At 45.4% G+C, this 15,015-nt stretch overlaps 1 protein-coding gene across 3 annotated transcripts; it reads left to right on the top strand.

Moving 5' to 3' along the window:
- Positions 1-2,818: 2,818 nt before the first annotated feature.
- On the top strand, positions 2,819-12,006 carry nudt18 (nudix (nucleoside diphosphate linked moiety X)-type motif 18). Of its 3 annotated transcripts, none has more exons than XM_078428889.1 (5): positions 2,819-2,904; positions 5,246-5,360; positions 6,497-6,666; positions 10,562-10,775; positions 11,390-12,006. In XM_078428889.1, exons 3-5 carry the CDS (start codon positions 6,517-6,519, stop codon positions 11,989-11,991), a joined length of 966 nt encoding a protein of 321 aa, XP_078285015.1. In that variant the 5' UTR covers positions 2,819-2,904; positions 5,246-5,360; positions 6,497-6,516; the 3' UTR covers positions 11,992-12,006. The 3 variants fall into 3 exon arrangements, with proteins under 3 accessions (XP_078285015.1, XP_078285014.1, XP_078285016.1); XM_078428888.1 differs by having other exon boundaries at positions 2,825-2,979; XM_078428890.1 differs by lacking the exon at positions 2,819-2,904 and adding an exon at positions 4,082-4,114.
- The last annotated feature ends 3,009 nt before the right edge of the window (positions 12,007-15,015 follow it).

The following is a 15,015-nucleotide window of genomic DNA, read 5'->3' as shown; positions in this document are numbered from 1 at the left end:
GACCGTAATGTTGTATTTTTATTGTTTTTATGTGTTTATGCTTTATTCTTAATTGTTAACTGTATGTTTATGTTGTCATTTGTGAGCGGAGCACCAATGCACATTCCTTGTATATGCACATACTTGGCCAATAAACATTCATTCATTCATTCATTCATTCATTCAATCATTATTGACTTTGCCCCCAGCATCCATTCACTTCGGGAAAACCCAGTGCCTTATCAGAGGGTATGGAAACATTAATTGCTATATAAACTAAGGGGGCACAATTCTACCCACAAGGGGGTAGAAAACAGTGGAATCTGGGAGTTTATAGGCATGTAAATGCATTGAAAGTTGCAGGACAAATTGAAACAAGTAGTTTTAAAAGTATATACAAAAGCCTGTGCTTTATAAATGGAGACAGTACTAGAGCAGGGAAGACATGGTGACTTTTTGTTGAACAATGGTTCAGTCACAACTAGACTGTGCAGTTCTGGATACCACATTTTGGGAAAGATGCAAAGGCTTTGGAGCCAAGGGGGCGAGGGAGGGAGAGAGAGAGAGAGGGAGAGAGAGAGGGGGAGAGGAGGAGAGAGCTGTGAACTGTGAGAGAACTGTGGATGCTGGTTTATCAAAATAAAGAGACAAAATGTTGGAGTAACTCAGCGAGTAAGTCAGCATCCCATGAGAACATGGATAGGTTATATTTCGGATTGAGACATTTCATCAGACTCAGACGTCACCTATCCAATGTTCACTGGAGATGCTGCCTAACCCATTGAGTTACTCAGCACTGCGTCAATTTTGCTGAAATGATTTCAAGGCAAGGAGTGTAAGAAAATAACTTCAGATGCTGGTACAAATCGAAGGTATTTATTTCACAAAATGCTGGAGTAACTCAGCAGGTCAGGCAGCATCTCAGGAGAGAAGGAATGGGTGACGTTTCAGGTCGAGACACTTCTTCAGACTGATGTCAGGGGGGCGGGACAAAGGAAGGACATTAGTTATTTGGATAGATTGGGGAGAGAGGTTGTGAGAAGATCTGATGGAAATATTTAAAATCAGGAATAGTATACATAGAGTGGGTGGAGAAGCACTCTTCGTGTTGATGGAAGAATTGAGAACTAAAACAAAATGGCATTAAGGCGATTGGCAAAAGACACAAATAAGTGGTAAGGGTTTGAATGGACCAAGTATTTGAAAATAAAATATTTACAGGGCTAAAGGGAGATGGAGTGGTGCTGCACAAGATGAATTCAGTTCAGTTTAGATTATTGTCACGTGCACCAAGGTACAGAGTAAAGCTTTTATTGCGTGTTGGTCTTACATAAAGACCAACAGGCCAAATGACCGTCCAAATATTGAATTCTCAACTTTGACCACGCTGTGCCTACATTTTGTAACAATTATATGAGACACATTTATGGCCATCTGTTCTTTAATTCGTCCACCTTATTGCGAATGTAACGTGCATTTTGACTTGGTGCCGTTAATCATTTTGTTTTCACACCCTCACCGTATCTGCTACTTCCCTTTGCTTTCCCCCGTGTTGCTAACTGCAATTGTGCTTGCCACTTGCAGCTTAGCCTCCCTCCTGCTTGACTCTCCACTCTGGGTCATCACCGCTGGGCTGAGGAACCCTAACATTTATTTTGAGAGGACTAGAATACAAAAACAGGGATGTAATGCTAATGCTAAAAGGTCAGACCGCATTTGGAGTATTGTGAGCAATTTTGTGTGTTTAACGGCACTGGGGCTCTACTCGCGGGAGTTTAGAAGAATAAGGGGCGCCCTCATTGAAACAAGCCCTCATTCAAATGAGGGGATTTCCTCCTGAAGGAGATCCTTTCGCATGGAATGACAGGAGACGAATAATGAAAGGCTTGGATAGAGTAGATGTGGAGAGGATGTTTCCACTAGTGGGAGAGTCAAGGACCAGAGGTCACAGCCCCAGAATAAAAGGATGTTCCTTTAGGAAGGAAATTATGAGGAGAGTCTTTAGTCAGAGGGTGGTGAATCTGTGGAATTCTTTGCTACAGAAGGCTGTGGAGGCCAAGTCAATGCTAGAGGTCAAGCTAGATAGAGCTCTTGAGGATAGCGGAATCATGGGGTATGGGGAGAAGGCAGGAATGGGGTACTGATTGAGAATGATCAGCCATGATCACATTGAATGGTGGTGCTAGCTCGAAGGGCCGAATGGCCTACTCCTGCACCTATTGTCTATTGTCTATTATGGATATTTTTAAGCCAGAGAGAGATAGATTCTTGATTAATAAGAGTGTCGGGGGTTACGGTGGCGCAGCGGTAGAGTTGCTGCCTTACAGCGAATGCAGCGCTGGAGACCCGGGTTCGATCCCGACTACGGGTGCTGTCTGTACGAAGTTTGTACGTTCTCCCCGTGATCTGCGTGGGTTTTCTCCGAGATCTTCGGTTTCCTCCCACATTCCAAAGACGTACAAGTTTGTAGGTTAATTGGCTTGGTAAATGTAAAAATTGTCCCTAGTGGGTGTAGGATAGTGTTAAAAAATTGTTCCTGGTGGGTATAAGATACGTCCAGTGTAATCCTTGGTGGACTCTTCGGAAGTGATGACCACAAGATACAAGGCAAGAGAATGGCGTTGAGAGGGAAAGACAGATCAGCCATGATTGAATGGTGCAGTGAACTTGATGGGCCTAATGGCCTAACTCTGCACCTCTCTCGTTTATGACAGGACAGGTTCACCTGGTTTAAAATGGGGCGGTAACCTGCGTTTGATTGACACGTACACCGGCCAATGGCGGCCTGCGCCCGGCTGAGGTCACAGACGCGGAAAGCGCGATTACGTCACTGGGAAGCGGAGCGGCGGCGCTTCCTGTCCCCGTGTCCCTTGACAACAGGGCCTGGGCGGCGCCGCAGCCCGAGCCCAGCCCAGCGAGGAAATGGTGAGGGCTGGCGGCTGGGACAGGGACAGTGGAGGGGATGGTGATGGCTGAGAGGAAGGCGCAGGGTGATCGAGGGTGAGAGTGGAGGGGGTCTGAGGGTAATGGTGAGGGTGATGGAGGGTGAGAGTGGAGGGGGCTAAGGGTGATGGGAGGGTGAGAGTGTAGGGGATGGTGATGGTGGCTGAGAGGAGGGTGGTTGAGAGGGTGGTGGAGGGGGGCTAAGGGTGATGGAGGGTGAGGGTGTTGGAGGGTGAGAGTGGAAGGGGGCTAAGGGTGATGGAGGGTGAGAGTGTAGGGGATGGTGATGGTGGCTGAGAGGAGGGTGGTGGGTGGTTGAGAGGGTGGTGGAGGGGGGCTAAGGGTGATGGAGGGTGAGAGTGGAGGGGGGCTAAGGGTGATGGAGGGTGAGAGTGGAGGGGGGCTAAGGGTGATGGAGGGTGAGAGTGGAGGGGGGCTAAGGGTGATGGAGGGTGAGAGTGGAGGGGGGCTAAGGGTGATGGAGGGTGAGAGTGTAGGGGATGGTGATGGTGGCTGAGAGGAGGGTGGTGGGTGGTTGAGAGGGTGGTGGAGGGGGCTAAGGGTGATGGAGGGTGAGAGTGGAGGGGGGCTAAGAGTGATGGAGGGTGAGAGTGGAGGGGGGCTAAGGGTGATGGAGGGTGAGAGTGTAGGGGATGGTGATGGTTGCTGAGAGGAGGGTGGTGGGTGGTTGAGAGGCTGGTGGAGGGGGCTGAGGGTGATGGAGGGTGAGAGTGGAGGGGGGCTAAGGGTGATGGAGGGTGAGAGTGGAGGGGGGCTAAGGGTGATGGAGGGTGAGAGTGTAGGAGATGGTGATGGTGGCTGAGAGGATGGTGGTGGTGGCTGAGAGGGTGGTGGAGGGGGCTGAGGGTGATGGAGGGGGTGGTGATGGAACATATGTGGGTGGCGGAGGAGGCTGAGGGTAGTAGTGCTTGGTAAGTGATGGAGGAGGGTGAGGATGATGGAGGGTGAGGGTAGTCGAGGAGGGTAAAGATCATGGAGGGTGGATGTGGAGGAAGCTGAGGGTGAAATGGTGGAGAAGGGTGAGGATGGTGGAATTTAGGGTGGAGGAGGAAGGAGGGTGAGGGTGGTGGGGAGGATGAAGGCTGAGGGGGAAGCAGGTTCAGGATGGAGTCACGGGAGACTGCAGATGCTGAAATCTTGAGCAAAAACCAAACTGCTGGAGGAACAACAGGTCAGGCATCATCATCATCTGTGGACAAAGAAGCAGATAGGGGTGAAGCAGAGAATGACAGCTGTTGATGCCTGGGCCCCGTTATGCAATAGGAAATACAGATGCATTTGAAGGAAAACCTAAAACGTTGACTGGGAAAGAGGCAGTGACTCATACTATTGTGGTTAATTAAATAAAATTAAACTTTCCAATATCTAATTCCACTCACTTCAAATTAAGTGGTTCTGAAGAGTAGCTGGTACTATGTTCATAGTTGGGATGGAGGATGACTTGCATCCACTCCAGTTCTGAGTTGGCTGTTGAAGCTGGCAGGGGAACTGCAGATTCATTCCCCAGTTGTGGTTGAAGGTGCCTGAGGGGAATGGAGAGCCTGGCTGGCACTGAGGTGGGTATCAAAGTCCACCACATCTGCAGGGCTTCAGTGAGCTTCTGACTCTCTTTAATCTAGTGTTGAGTCCGTATCGGGATGGTCTCAATACCATCCTGAATACTGCTCCTCTACTTTGATTGGTCATGGGCCTGAGAAACCCAGGAGACAGTTTCATTTTCTGAATCGTTTTCTCTGAGTTCTTGCCCTAATAGCACTTAAGATAAAATGTTTCAAGAGTCTATATAGGCCATGCCAATGATTTGGCCTGCCCACAGTAACAGACTGAGTGTAGCTTCGGCCTCATTTTAGTGCCGATGTTGGCCTGAGAGATGACACTGTGGGGTTGCTTAACCTTTGAGTGAATTTTACAAATACTTCATCGTTCGTGTTTCACCATTACTTTGAGGTGTCTGCTGAAGGTAGTTTGTAGTGAGGTCATTAAGTTCCTGCAATGCACCTTGTTTCTGATTCTCACAGAGTTGAAAGATGTAAATTTGGGTACAGTGAGGCACCGATCAAATAATCATGGCTTTGAATTTACTGATTGTTATTTTTTTTCCATTGCACATCTGTCTTGGTAGATAAGTTCGAGTTTTGAAGAGTCAGAAGGTGAGCCATTTCTGATAGGGCCATTACATTACATTTGGGATCACAATACTTCTAAGGGCTGGTTTAGTTAAAGCCGTTGTGAGCCTCTTTATATTGGTACTACTGAGATTGCTTTTATTTAAAAAAATATTTGGTTCTCTTCTCTTCCAAAGGCGCTGATTCACGTTGGTTGATACTCAGGAGCTGGAATCCTGTGGAAATTTCCCTCCCTACAGTAACAGAATTCGGTCCACTTATTATCCCAAACTGATGTCTAACTGAGATCAGGTAATTCACAACTAGGATGCCAACTATAGCACTCCCAAATACGGGACAAGGTAACGTCACCGCCCCGCGCCCCACGTGACTTCACCCAGCCAGCAGTCACGTGCTCCCGCTCCACCATTTTTTTCCAGATTTTTAAACTTTTATTAAATTTGTATATTTTGTAGGAAAAAAAATCCAAATGTATCTACATTATTTTAATCAATGTCTTTTTTGCATAAAAATCAAGATCCATTTTCTGCGTTGCTCAGACTGATTCCAGACGCCATTGTCAGTGATGCAGTTTGGTTTACTTTGCCCGGTTCAGAACTTGCACAGTATTTTTGCTGTGGTCAGGGCTGTGACCCGGGGCCGGCCGCCGCTCTCTCCTCCGCGGCCCTCGGGTACGATCAGGGCTCAGTCGCTTGTCTCTTTGGGGCGGGTTTGATGGCTCCGTAGCGGCAGGAGAGCCAGGCCTGGTGTCGGGGGAAGCAACCGGGGCCTGGGCCTGGACATGACTGGGTAACCGTGAGCCTGAGGTGGGCCAAAGGGGAAGGCGGCGGCAGCAGCAGCAGTGGTGAGGCCAGGTGGAGGCCGAGGCCTGGTGCTGATCCTGCCTTCGGCTCCCCTGTCCTCCCTCCTCTCCCCGGCCAGTTCAGCGCCTTCCCCACGGAGTCCAGTGGCATCGGCGCAGCAACATGCTCTGGCTCCCCGAGGGCCGTCAGAGAGCCGCCGCCGTCTCCCCCCGCACTGAACATCCCCGCACTGGGATGGGACAGGGCTCTTTCCCCCCACCCCGCTTCTCCAATTCCAGCCGCCTGGGCCTGGAGGCGGGTTACTACGCAACCTCCGTTAGGCGGCGTCCAGGCCTACAGCACCCCCACACCCCCCCGGGCCTAATAAGGGACAAGGGCTGTCCTGTACGGGTCACACTAATTTAGCCCTAAATACGGGATATCCTGGTTAATACAGGGCAGTTGGCAACCCTATTCACAAATCTTATCTAACCTTGACCTTGATAAGCTTTCTTATCAAGCAAGAAAGTTCCTGCAGTGAAGAACCAACGTTGTTGCTTTTTGCAATGTTCTACATATACAGCTAATTTTGTACACTAGCATACTTTTCGTTTCATTACATTTAGTGCTTTTTCCCTGACATAGGTAACTTTTGATTAAGAGATATGGATTTGATTGAAAATCAACTGGAGCTCCTGTTGAAAGGGAAAGGCATGGAGGTAAAGGATTACGACTCCCCCTTGGATGAAGTGGTGCCAGTAATTGTGCGGAAAACAGTTTGTTACATCGTTGCAGCGATAATACTGAATGAGCAGGTAAGGGAGTTGTCTTATCTTCTTCCTAGACCCAAGCCTGTTAGAATTGGCTAGAGAGATACTATGTATTGTTCCTGATACTGTGCAGTTAGATTTAATAAGACCTAAAAAACTGTTTTCTGTTCTCTCCCCATATCCGATTAAAAATATAAATAAGAAAGAAAGAAAATTACGTGGATTGAAAGTGATTTTGCAATATTGTAAAAGGGTGTTGGAAAATAATGCAATTTCTATTAGCCCTAGGCAGGTTTAACTATCATGATTTGAGAATTATAAGAGGGTAAAAGGGGGCGTGGCTGTGTTCTGCAGCTGCGGCTCACCGGCAGTCTCTCCGTTTTTTTCTCGTTTTTTTTGTCATTGTCGTTGTTAAATGTACGTTTTGTTTTATTTTTAATTTTGTGTATGTAGGGGGGTGGTGGGGGGGTTGGGGGAAACTTTTTTTTCAAATCTCCTCCTCAACGGAGATGCGACCTTTACCGTGTCGTATCTCCGTTCGCGCTACGGCCTAACATCGTGGAGTCGGCGGCCTCCAGCTGGGATCGACCTCAAAGACTCCGGTCGCAGGGCCTGGACTTACCATCTCGGAGGCTTCGGCCGTGGGCCCTGCAGACCGCAACATCGGGAGTTCGCAGGTCCCTGGCTGGCGACCGGCTTTTGGGAGCTCCAGCCGTAGCAGCTTCGACCGCCCCGAAGCGCGAGGTACGATCAACCCGCCCGCAGGCCCTTCATCGCCCTGCGTGGCCCGGCCGCAGCACTTTCCATCGCCCGGTGGGGGCTCAGGACTTTCATCGCCCTGCGTGGCTCAGCCGCAGCACTTTCCATCGCCCGGTGGGGGCTCAGGACCTTCATCGGCCTGCTCGGCTCGGCCCTGGGACTTTCCATCGCCCGGTGGGGGCTCAGGACTTTCATCGGCCTGCTCGGCTCGGCCCTGGGACTTTCCATCGCCCGGTGGGGGCTCAGGACTTTCATCGGCCTGCTCGGCTCGGCCCTGGGACTTTCCATCGCCCGGTGGGGGCTTCAAAAAGTTGGGAGCCTCGATCACCTCGTGGCACCACGGGAGAAGAAATCAGGAGATAAGACTTTGTCTTCCATCACAGTGAGGGGTATGCCTAGAGCAATCACTGTGATGGCTGTTTTGTGTAAAAAATTATATCTGTGTGTCTTGTGCTTTTTAATGTCTACTGCCGGACCCTGACGTGAGAGGACGCTGGCGTTGAGTATTCGCCGCTTTTCCGTCAGGATAGTTTGTCTGTTTGTTTCTATGTTAATTGTTTTTGTAAAGCGCTTTGAGCATGTGATAAGGCGCTATATAAAATAAATGGATTATTATTATTATTATTATTAAAAGTGTTTTTGCCACAGATTACTTCTATAAGCCAAAGATAATAATAATAATAATAATGCATTACATTTATATAGCGCTTTTCATATACTCAAAGACGCTTTACAGGGATTTAAAGAACATAGGGAAGTGAATAAATAGATAAATAGATAAATAAGTAAATGAACAGAGAAAGGAGACAGAAGGTGAAGTGACCTTCAGTGGTTGAAGGCAATACTGAACAGGTGAGACTTCAGTGATATTTTGAATGTGGTGAGTGAGGAGGAGTCTCTGATGGTTTGGGGTAGTGAGTTCCATAGGGTGGGGGCAGGGATGGAGAAAGCCCTGTCCCCCCAGGATCTGAGTTTGGTCCGGATGTGGGGGGATAGGAGATTGGCAGCAGCAGAGCGGAGGGTGCAGGTGGGAGTGTGCCTGTGGAGGAGGTCGGTCAGGTAGGATGGGGCTAGGTTATGGAGGGCTTTGTAGGTCATGAGGAGGATTTTGTACTGGATTTTCTGGGGGATGGGGAGCCAGTGGAGTTTGTAAAGGACGGGGGTGATATGGTCACGGATCGGGGTGTGGGTGAGTAGACGGGCAGCGGAGTTTTGAATGTATTGGAGTTTACTGATGATTTTTGAGGGTGCGCCATAGAGGAGGCTGTTGCAGTAGTCCAGACGGGAGGTGATGAAGGCGTGGATGAGGGTTTCTGCAGCTGTGGAGGAGAGGGATGGACGGAGACGGGCGATGTTTTTAAGGTGGAAGAAGGCTGTCTTTGTGATGTGTTTGATGTGTTTGTCGAAGGAGAGGGTTTGATCAAAGATGATTCCAAGATTCCGGATGTGAGGGGAGGTGGATACTGGGAGACCATCAATATTGAGGATGAAGTTTTGGGTGGATTTGGTGAGCGTTTTTGGACCAATGATGATGATTTCAGATTTGTTGCAGTTGAGTTTGAGGAAATTTGATTGAAGCCAAGATTTTATTTCAGTGATGCAGTTTAGACACAAAAAGCTGGTGAAACTCAGCAGGACAGGCAGCATCTCTGGAGAGAAGGAACGGGTGACGTTTCAGGTCAAGACCTTTCTTCAGACTGGTTGGGGATAAGGGAAACGAGAGATATAGATAGTGATGTGGAGAGATAAAGAACAATGAATGAAAGATATGCAAAAAAGTGACGATGATAAAGGAAACAGGCCATTGTAAGCTGTTTGTAGGGTAAAAATGAGAAGCTAGTGTGAGTTGGATGGGGGAGGGATTGAGAGGGAATGACGGGGCTACCTGAAGTGAGAGAAATTAATATTTATACACTGGGCTGTAAGATGCCCAAGCAAAAAATATGAGATGCTGTTCCTCCAATTTGCATTTAGCCTCACTCTGACAATGAAGGTACCATATAAGCCAATACCTTTCTCGAAAACTGGTTAAGAAACAATTAAGAACTGCAAGTGCTAGGAATCTGGAAAAAAAATATGTGGAGAAATACTGGAAAATGGCAGCAGGTTAACCAGCATCTGCAGAGAGAAATAGTTAACATTTCAGATCAATAACCTCAACCAGCTTTAGTTGGTCATATACTATACCGCATAAGCAGCAGTGGGACCTCGGCAGCAACAGGAGCATCAGTGGAGGTGGGGCCTCGCGGTCGATGAGCGTGAGAGGAAGACAAAGGGGACTCCGGCATGGGGGGACCGCCAGGAAAAACAATGGAGGACCTGGCATGGGGGGTCCACTGTGAGGGACAGTGGGAGAACAAAGGGGGACCTGGTGTGGGGGAGGGGGCAGTCTAGTTTAGAATTCTCTGCCCAGGGGATAAGTCTGCGTTTGTTTGTTCATTTGTTCCAGCGAAGGTGCTGTGCACAGGCAGCCAGCCAACAGTCACTTGTCCTTTACTTTTTGTTTTCACTTTTAATTCCAAGATTTTGTGTACCTTGTGTGTTGTGACTGTCGGCAGACCAATTTCCCTCCGGGGATGAATAAAGTTTTATTGCATTGTATCGTATATTTTAAAATAAGTGCAATGATAAAGGCAAAAAAGACATTCTACATCAAATTGTGCAGAAAGCGTTTGAGAAAAGAGAAGCTTACACATTAAGGGAGCAATCCCAAAATAGTGAGAATCTAAGGGACATGAGGAACTGGCATAGTTTAATTTTTAATTCTAAAATTGTCACCAGGATGCTTGGTTGATGATATAACACAGCTACAAGGATGCTGCTATTTCTCTACTGACATAGGCATACATGTACCTTGGATAGTAATTCTTTGAACCTGAATTGGGTTGTAATTGCAATAAATTTAGAAATCTACTTTCCTCAATATGGTTGATAGACTGGTATTCAATAATGCTGTTATGAGTCATGCATGTGCATGCGTATGTTAGATTGCTGAGTTGTTCAGATTGATGGTAGTTATTCCTGTGGCAACTCAGCCCTGCCATGTTCTATATTGGCTTTGAGGCATAAAGTCTGTCCGTGTGCTAATGACAGCAGAGTTGTAAATGTTATTAAAGATTACATGGACCATCTTTAACTAAATTTACAATCCTTGCAATTTTTATTTTATTCAAACATGCAGAAAGAAGTGGTGATGATGCAGGAGGCAAAGCAAGAATGTTACGGCAAGTGGTACCTGCCAGCAGGGAGGATGGAACAGAATGAAACCATCGTTGAGGCTGTGAAGAGAGAAGTTCAAGAGGAAACCGGTTTGGAGTGCGAGCCCTATACCCTTCTGAGCGTGGAGGAAAGGGGTCCACGATGGATCCGTTTTGTTTTCCTGGCCAGAGTCACAGGTTTGTATTTTTCTTTTTGGTGTAGATTGGAGTGGCAGTACAGTAATGAAAGTGGTTGCTGCGCTAATGAGCAAAATGCAAAAGAGTGACTGCCGTCATGAATTGTTCATTTTGGAATGCATACATTGAGTAGGATGTTTTGCTGTGAATATGTTTAGGGAAATGAGATTGGTATCCAGTTACATTTAAGGCACCTGTACTGATTTTTTTTCTTTACATCCTACCTAATGTCAATGGGGGGGGAAGCTGTCTGAATAGGAAACTGAATTATCTTTCAGATTATTCCTAAATATTATGAATTTGGCTTTTATGATATTTGATCTATGGGTTTTTATAAGTAAAAGTGTTCAATGAAATAGCTAATTGAGTTGACGACTTTTGTAAATGATACCTATATCCCATGATAATTTCTGCACTATATTTGTAAGTCAATGTAGGGAGCTAAAAAAGGATCAACATTAGGCTTCAATGTTATTACTTATGTAGTTTTCATAGGCAACTGATCACGCGTTTCCAATTTATTCTTCTAGTCACCTCAACAAAAATTGGGTAATGAATGGTATTTTAGTTGATGTGGCCAATGCTGACATTAAGTGATGTTGTTTTATTTCTAGGAGGGAACTTGAAAACTACAACAGAGAGCGATGCAGAATCCTTGCAGGCAAGATGGTGGGATAGAGTGTCGCCCCTTCCACTGAGAGCCAGAGACATCTTAAATTTAATCTCATTTGCTGTCAAACATAAAGAGAGAGCTTCTCATCCAGTGACCATGCCTGTTGAGTTGCCATGCTCAGTTGTGTGTCACCGGGTGGTATCTGCCTTTCTCAACAAAAGCAACGAACTATGGCTGTTGACCAACAATCAGGGCTATCCTCATTTCCCCGTGACAGTTTGTGGCACATCCTCGACTGATCTATCTTGCAGCGTAGAAGTGGCTATCCACAGACTGATCAAGGAATGCTTGAGGGACTCGCAAGTGAAGGTGAAAACTCATGGTATCTTGGGGTTACAGCACAGCGGTGGAATTCCTGGGAAGACAGACGGTGTTTGTTTCAATGTGCTAGTCACCGTGGCCCAGGAGGAAACTGTGTACAGCCAGTTCCCTCCAGATGTTCACAACCTGAAATATGCTTGGCATAAAGTGGATGATGACGATTTAAAAATTCAGTTGTTAGAGAGGTTGTCATTTTCTTCTGTTGTGCCATTTTTGAATTAAAGTGACAGGGAAATGATGGAATAAAAGATGGTTATTTTTTTTCTGACTTTCTGACTGTAGCACTTCTAACCCACTCATGACATTGAAATAATCAAGATTTTTTTAATCACAATATGGATATTATCATATCATATCATATATATACAGCCGGAAACAGGCCTTTTCGGCCCTCCAAGTCCGTGCCGCCCAGTAATCCCCGTACATTAACACTATCCTACACCCACTAGGGACAATTTTTACATTTACCCAGCCAATTAACCTACATACCTGTACGTCTTTGGAGTGTGGGAGGAAACCGAAGATCTCGGAGAAAACCCACGCAGGTCACGGGGAGAACGTACAAACTCCTTACAGTGCAGCACCCGTAGTCAGGATCGAACCTGAGTCTCCGGCGCTGCATTCGCTGTAAAGCAGCAACTCTACCGCTGCGCTACTATTGAAATGCAAAGAATGATAACTTAGTTGAGGCTGCATCACTTGAGCTACTACTTCCCTCTTCACTATCTGAGAATATTAAGCAAAAAAAATGTTTTAGCAGTTTGGCTTCAACACATGGGAAAGACAGACTTGAGGGCATGAAATAAAAACATTTGCTTTAACAAATTTGTTAACATTTGTTTTCAGAATTAAGGAATGTCAAACTTTTTTTGAATAGAGAAACAACATTTTGGACCATGGGCCTTCTGCAGACCCTGAAGAAGGATAGTGATCCGATAAATTGGCTGCCCATTTCTCTCAGAAGCTGCCTTACCCGCTGAGTTCCTCCACCAGTTTGTTTTCTTTTGCTGTAGAACAGATCTGTATGCATACCAGAATTTCCATCTGCCCTTATATATTGCATAATGCAACTTACACTTTACAATCCAGAACATCTGTCTGCATTCAAGCACTGCATAAAGGAACTCACTGTAACCTAAAACATCCTACTGCAGTTACTGCTGCTAAACGGTACAGACTTTACAACCACAGAACATCTGTCTGCACTTACATTTTAATCAAAGAATTCATACTTAACACCCACAGAACATCTGTCTTCATTTACACACATGTAATAAAACTCATGATGCATTTTACTCAATCATCTGTATTCATTTACATGCGACAGGTTAATTGGCCACTGTAAATTCCTTCTAGTATGTAGGCAATTGGTAGAATCTGGGAGGAATTGAATGGAATGTGGAGAGAATAGGTCATAGGGCAAAAGTAATTGTGCTGGATTTGGATTGCCTTGTGAGTTGGTATAAAGTCAATGTCTGGAATGGCCTAGATTGTTAAATAAATATGTTGAGAGACACACTGAACCTAGTTATAGCTGCCACATATGTTTTATGGGGAAAGGACACAGTAAAAGATCATTCCAGGTGTGGATACCAAGGTGCTCAACCCTCTACAGTCATCTCTCAAGTATTTTCATAGTAGGATATTTGGGGCTGAAAAATGTCATTTGACTTTTGGGGCTGATGTCATTTGACATAATATAAATATATTGCCTGAATACAAATAATATTCACTATTGGAAGATTGTAAGTTTTCGTTGATGGAAAATATATATATTTAACAGAAAACTGAATTTATGCATAGTACAAAGAAACTAATTATACACCCCAAACCATCTGTCAATGTGCAAAAATGGAACACTTTGTACAACTTCAGAAATAACACAACTTACTCCAAGTACAGCCAAGAAGAGCTAATGGTGACTAGTTGTTTATATTTACAGGAAATCAAGTGTGCATTTAACTGAAGAGCAGGTCAACAAAAGGTCTGAGAGTGGGCCATGTATTAAACAGGAAACAGCCACAGATGATCAGTATGTGAATGCTGGCTGAGTAGATAACACTCTTGCACTGAGTCATAAGGCAGAGATTTACATTCCACTCCAGAAATCTGAAAACAAACATCAGTTGACACCCCAGTACTCTACTGAGCAAATGTTGTAAGTTGGAGACGCAAGGAACTGCAGATAATGGAATCTTGAGCAAAACGCAAAGTTCTGGAGAAACTCAGTGGGTCAGGCAGCATATGTGGAAGGAAAATATAAAGAAGGATCCTGATATGAAACATCGCCTGTCCATTCCCTTCCTAGCTGATGCCCGACCCACTGAGTTCCTTTAGTACTTTGTGTTTTGCTCAGATGTTTCAGATTGTATTCTTCATGAAGTAATTTTAAATCCAGGTCCAGTCTATACCTTCTGATTTCACGGAATGATTCCTCTTCTGGTCAGTTAATTGCTCAGGGTTACATGATCATAATAAAAGATGACAAATGCAAATCATGTGCCTAGATTTTGAGAGTTTTTTGACATTACTCTGTAGTACTTAGTGCTTTTTGTTTTTGTATGTAGTTCAAAGCTAAAATGTCAAAGTTGCTCTTATTTGATGTGAATGTAGGTGGCATGGTTAGTAAGTTTACAGGAACTATCTGGTGAAGAATTTTATCTATGATCACTATGGGATATTGGTCAACTAGGCTAAATGGCCGAGGAATGTCAGATGGTGTTTATGTCAGATAAATGTGAGGTGTTGCATTTAGTAGGACAAATCAGGGCAGATGATTACATAGTAAATTGTAGGGTCTTGGGAATGTTATAACAGATACCCAGGTGTGCGGGTACATAGTTCCATGAAGGTGGTGAAGGCAGCCTTTGGCATGGAGTTGTAATATTGTGTTACGAATGTACGACTTTGGTAAGGCCATATTTTGAGTACTGTATAGATTTCTGATCACCTTGTGATAGGAAGAATATTATTAAATTTAAAAGGGTGCAATAAACAATTAAGAATGTTACTAGGTCTGGGGGAATTTGAGTTGTGAAAGTCTAGATAGGCTGGGTCTCTTTTCGCTCGGAGGCAGAGGAGGACCTGATACAGGTATATAAAATCACGGGGAAATAGAGAGTGAATAGCTACAGTCTTTCCCCCAGGACATGGGAGTCTAAACCCCAAAGGGATAGGTTTAAGATGAGGGGAAAGATTTAGAAAGAACGCAAGGTGCGACTTTTTCTACACGAAGAACGGTGCATA

The sequence above is a fragment of the Rhinoraja longicauda genome, chromosome 36 (genome assembly GCF_053455715.1).
Source record: "Rhinoraja longicauda isolate Sanriku21f chromosome 36, sRhiLon1.1, whole genome shotgun sequence".
NCBI classification, from domain to species: domain Eukaryota; kingdom Metazoa; phylum Chordata; class Chondrichthyes; order Rajiformes; family Arhynchobatidae; genus Rhinoraja; species Rhinoraja longicauda.
The sequence above is the reverse complement of the archived record's forward strand: the minus strand, read 5'-3'. Positions and strand labels throughout refer to the sequence as shown.